Source organism: Marmota marmota, unplaced genomic scaffold (genome assembly GCF_001458135.2).
Source record: "Marmota marmota marmota unplaced genomic scaffold, marMar, whole genome shotgun sequence".
NCBI lineage: Eukaryota > Metazoa > Chordata > Mammalia > Rodentia > Sciuridae > Marmota > Marmota marmota.
Window position 1 is genome coordinate 34,679,295 of NW_025999949.1, and position 5,287 is coordinate 34,684,581.

The 5,287-nt window shown below is 53.2% G+C and overlaps 1 protein-coding gene across 4 annotated transcripts in view; it reads right to left on the minus strand.

Annotated features, from left to right (window-relative positions):
- Window positions 1-5,287, minus strand: part of Trappc9 (trafficking protein particle complex subunit 9) — a 501,039-nt gene that overhangs the window by 191,703 nt on the left and 304,049 nt on the right. For 3 of the 4 annotated variants that reach the window (XM_048802178.1, XM_048802177.1, XM_048802179.1), the window contains one exon: window positions 3,208-3,318. In XM_048802178.1, the coding sequence (XP_048658135.1) occupies window positions 3,208-3,318 (111 nt within the window). Of the gene's footprint in view, window positions 1-2,782; window positions 2,785-3,207; window positions 3,319-5,287 lie in introns of all 4 variants that reach the window. The other variant, XM_048802180.1, reaches the window with a different exon arrangement.

Genomic DNA, 5,287 nt, shown 5'->3' on the forward strand with positions numbered 1-5,287 from the left:
GCACTGCAGGAGGCCTGGCCCCAGCAAACGTGCAGCTGATGAGTTGAAAGATGGACGAGTTCCCTGGAAGCCAAAGATTCAATTGCTTCCCCTCTGCTTTGGAAATCATCTGACCGTCCCCCAGGGCCCACGGTGTCCCAGACTTCAACCCAGAGCAGAGCTACAAGGAAGTGCTGTGGAACCTCTGGGAGGCAAAGAAGGGGAGGGCTTAGCACAGTGGGGATTCGCCCTGGAAGGCAGACTTGGTGGCCTCTTTAGAGTTCCCACAGAGAACCCCCTCATTCTCTCTCTCTGCTCCTTGTTCAAGACATGATCACTTCTTGCTCCCAATGTGCACTCCCACCACTGTCACCTGCCAGGTGGTATGAATATGCTTTTTCTCTTTATAAGTTAGTTACCTCCAGTGTTTTGTTATAGCAATGAAAAGCTAACACTTCCCCTCACCCTTTCTTCTGCTTGGGGAAGATGGGATTTTCAATGTTGAGCACAACTCAGCAAAGGCCACACGAAGGTCCCCGATGGAGAAGGGGAGTGCCAGGAGAGACTGGGACCAGGCCTGGGAAGAGAGGGGGCCCAACCCTGCGTTGAGTGGAGCTGACTGATGCCTAGGTGTGTAAGGTGCATCCCACTGCGGCAGCTGCTACCACTGCCTTGCCACCTCCCCCCGAACTGGCCCCGAGAACCAAAGGACATGAGCCGTCTGTGCAGACTGAGCATGCACCTGACCACAGAAGAGAACTGACTTCCTGGGCCTAAACCTTGGGGATGGGTATCTCCAGCAGGGGCTCACAACAGAGTCCTTGGGGGTTAGTGGGCACCCCCAGTAGTGGGGACCCTGAGGACAGTGCCCAAGATGACAATCCAGGCAGACCTAATGTCAGCCTCTCATCTGCCAACCACTCCTCACCCCACAGGGACAGCAAGGAGCAGGGGGCACCCGCCTGGGCTAGACCCTGCAGTGCCCACACTGTGCTGCCCTGGCTGAGAGGGGTCCTCATCCATTGACCTTGGCACCCCTGCAGCCTGACGCGGGGCTCACCCCATAGCAAGCTCTCTAACCATTAATATTTACTGAATGAATATTTTATGAATGACTAAAACAACATGTGAGTTGCGAGCTTTTGGAAATGAGAAGTTCAGCAAAACGCTTAATAAAGCAGCAGCCTGAAGCACAAAACCAAATCGCAATTATTTGCGACTGAGGTTGCTAATATTATTCAGCCTTCCTCGCTGCCAAGAATGAGTAAGCTACACCACAGCACACGCTTGGCAATGCATACTTCTTAAAGCGTTTTATATTGGTGTCATAAGAAGACCAGATTTATGTTCTCTGGGATCTTGAGCTACAGCAAGACCTCTAGACAAAGAGGACAGGGGCAGAGGGTTCCCCTCACAGCTAAGGAGCAGGGCAGCAGCTGGCACCACTGCCTCAGAAGGCTCTGTCCTCCTCCTGGGAGCCTCCGGCACATTTGCCAGCAGAGCACAGGAGCCCGAGCAGGCACACACTGCACAGAAAGTCCTGCTGGGGGTAGGGAGAGCCAGGTGACACTGGGAGTATGCTGGGAGTGCGCTGGGAGGCGCTCCGCTCCTCTCAAAGGAGGCTCATAAATGCCCCCAGCCACTGGTCTCCAGCTTCCAGTTATCTCCCACAGGGCTGCAGGCCCTTGCTTTACACTCCTGTGTCATTAACAGTCATATTAAATACCAATATCCTGGAAGCCTCATCGTGAGGGCATCAGCATAGCGACGAGCCAGGTGCCATATTTACACAGTGAAATATTAACAGCAGTCAAATGAAAGAATCGGATTTGTCACTCCAAAGAGTAGTGCTTATTTTGATTTTCAAAAGGACATATATGATAAGGAACCCTTAGGCCATTTAAAAAAAAAAAACACTCAAAATAAGACTTGGCTCTGGGTATGTATATATACAATGAGAGTGGCAGAGCATCAGGCCGACCCACATCACCTCCTCGGCAGAGCTGCCCCCGGGGAAAGGAAGATGGCACCACGTGGATAGGAAGGGGTTCAGCTGTTATTCTTTTGCTTATTTTCCCAATATTTTCTTATTTAAATTATGCCCAATATAAAGCTGAAGGATCTCACAGTGAACGCCTTGCACGCCCACTGGGCCAGACCTGCTTCCATGCGTATCTGTCCCTCCACCTTCCTCTCCAACCGGCATCAAATAAATGAGTTCTGCACTTCAAATACCATTGCAGAAACGCACCAGGCCCAGCCCCTTCAGCGTGTGGATCAGCAAACACTGAGGCACAGTGTCTGTTGACAGTCTTTCTTTGATGTGAATTGCATACAGGGAAACACACAGATGTCAGGGGAGCAAATGCTGAGAGACGCCAACCCTACGGAGCCACCCACCAGACCATCACCCAGGAAACCACCTTCTGCCCTTTAGGTCAGAGCCATCCCAGCCTCTGGAGGCTGCGCACGCCCAGCCTTTCCCGCCGCAGACTGGCCCTGCTGGCTCCAGGCTCCTTCACTACTCTGGATGCCCCTGAGGCTCACTCTCACTGAGCAGAGGAATAACTCCTCTGTTTTTGTTGGGGTACTACCCCATTCTTAGAAACATGTCACCGATTACTTTTCTTTCTGTAAGGGCACCAGTGCTCTTTCTAGTTTTTGGTTTAGAAACACTCTTGTAATGCTCTTTTGGTGACCATATGTTTGAGTTTTCTTGAGTAACTAACTAGGGCTGGAGAATCTGGGCAAGGGTCAGGGTTGGTTTTATAAGAGCCGCAGCCAATTCTTCCAGCAGCTGCACTTCTTACAGCCTTCCAGTTGCTTCACGTCCTCGCCAACACCATTCTAACCGTGCTGAGGACTCGCGGTGGATCTGACTGTGCTCTAGATTTGCATTTCCCTGCTGACTAATAATGTTAACATGCCAGGTATTTTTTGCAAACATTTTCTTTCCTTAAAATAAGACAGAAGGGGGTGGGGAGGGAGAAATCTGGAGTAAATATAGCAAAATGCTTGTACTTATATTTCTTATTTTTCTGTATGTTTGAAATATTTTGCAATTAAAACCTAAAAATATTTTCCCTTCTCTAGGTGCACAGCCCTAATCCCCAGCCTGGGCCCAGAGACACAGCTTCTTGGTGTGAGAGCCCGCTGCTACTGCCACACTGCCACTTCAGGGCCATCCCTGGGCCCAGCCATGCTCCTGGCAGCAGGCAGAACACTCACCGCTGGCACTCGCCGGCATGCAGGGTGAGCTCCTCGTTGTTCCTGGCACTGATGGTCAGCTCGTGCTCCGTGGAGTTGAAGACGTCCAAAAGCAAGTGGCACTGCCGGGTACTGTGTTTAAAGACAAGAGAGAGTTCAGAATTTTCCAGAGCCCATGAGGAGTGACCACCTCTCCTCCTCTCTGAGTAGGTACCACGAGGTGCAGACGTGCAGAAGTGTGATTTACCAAAGGCCCCTGGGTAGAGAGGATCACTGAGCCCTGTTCTGCATGGCTGAGCTCACTCATTCTAAAGTGAGTCTGGGTCTCAGGTCCTCAGTCATGCCTATGGCATACCACAGGCCTTGGAAGACGACTGGACGCACAGGAGGACCGGAGCAGCCCACACCAAAGGAAGATCCCCTGCGCTCGTGGCACACAGCGCCACTCAACAAGGGTTGTGTAAAGAGAGGAGCCCTTCAGCCCCCAGGTACCACGCCAGGTGCTGCACCCCGGAGCACGGAGAACTGGACCCCAGGAGTCTGTCCCCCAGGGGTAAGGGTTCCACCTTACCCTTCGCAGCTGTGGCAGCACCATAGGCTCACATGCCACCTGTTTGGAAGCTCTACTCACTGCACTGCTGCGGAGAGGGAAGGCTCCCTACTCAGGTCCCCATGGCTCCTCACAGCAGAAAGCAGTCTGTGTGGCAAAGCTCTAGCCAGGAGACATGGCTCCTGGGACCCGCTCTGAAAGAGAGCTTGTGTCCTTCAGCCTCCCTCACCCCTATGCCTCCTCCCCAGAAGTAAGCTAGACACCTCAAAGCTCAGCAGCCCTTCAGGGACAAGGACAAAACCACAGCCTGCAGTGAGTGAGTGGGGTCAAAAGGGCCCATGCCCGCACCGTGCTGAGCGGCGGCTGCAGCTCCTACTGCTCCTCCCTCTGGACTCTTCAGCGAGGCGGGCGAGCTATTTTTTAAAAGCCAACAATGCTTTTTGTGTGTGTCGGTCACTATTTGTTAGGTCCCCATCACAGCTGAATGCTTGCCTAAAACTACCACAGTTCTCCAAATACCAAGCATCATGGCGAGCACATGACAGGTAATCGATACGTGTTCGCTGGTCCAAGTAGCACAGCTGTACCCAGGATACCCAGGACTGGAGCTGACAGAGAAGAGGGGCACAGGGCAGAGCTCATCCATCTTAGAGGAGGAGAGTGAACTGTCTTTATGGCGGGAGGGAAAGGCATGGAGACAGACCTGTTGTCTGGGTCATTTCTAGTTTACTGCGGCCACAGGGCATCTGAATTCTCATAGGTCTCCCCCAGGTGGGAAGCGAGGCCCTGCTGCTTTCTGGGAAAGCCAAGCCCACGGAAAGGGGAGGAGGACAGACCCTGCCATGTGACCAGGCATCCCAACTCACCTAGGAGGCAGCTACTGCCCCTGTGCTCCCCTGAGGAAGGGAGGCCCAGGAGAGGACAGAGCAGTGGGGTGGTGCCCAAGGCTCCACCTTCACGGCTGCTGAGGACCTGGCTTCCTGGACCGCACCTGTCCTTGCTCCCTGTAGAGAGGGAAACCGAAGTGCACAGGGGTGCACCAGCACGTCCAGGGCCCCACACACCCACACACCCAGGCACTGTCCTGGCTGTGTGTGTGTGACCTCTCAAGAGGAAGGCAGAGGAAGAACATCTTGTTTCTGGCACAGACAACCACACCGAACCAAGGTGGCAACACACACCTTCAGGTGACAGGTTCACACTGGGTGATCCAGGGTCAGGTTTGGCACTTAGAAAATACTCATGCGCTCCGAGGGGTGCCTACGAGGGGCTCTCCCTCTGCTCGCAGGAAAGTGACCTCCATGAAGCAGGGTCTGTTCTGCCTTCGTCAGAACTTCATGAAACCCTTACACAGCAACATCTTTCCCTAGAAACGGGAACTTGTAAAACGTTTACCAGAGGAGGAAACCGAGTCGGTGTCTAAAACTACCAAGTATCATGGCTAGCACACGACAGGTAATCGATGTGTGTTCGCTGATCCAAATAGCATGGCTGTTTCAAGCCTGGAATAAAAGGCACAGGTACCCGTTGCCCCCCCCCCCCCCCCCCCCC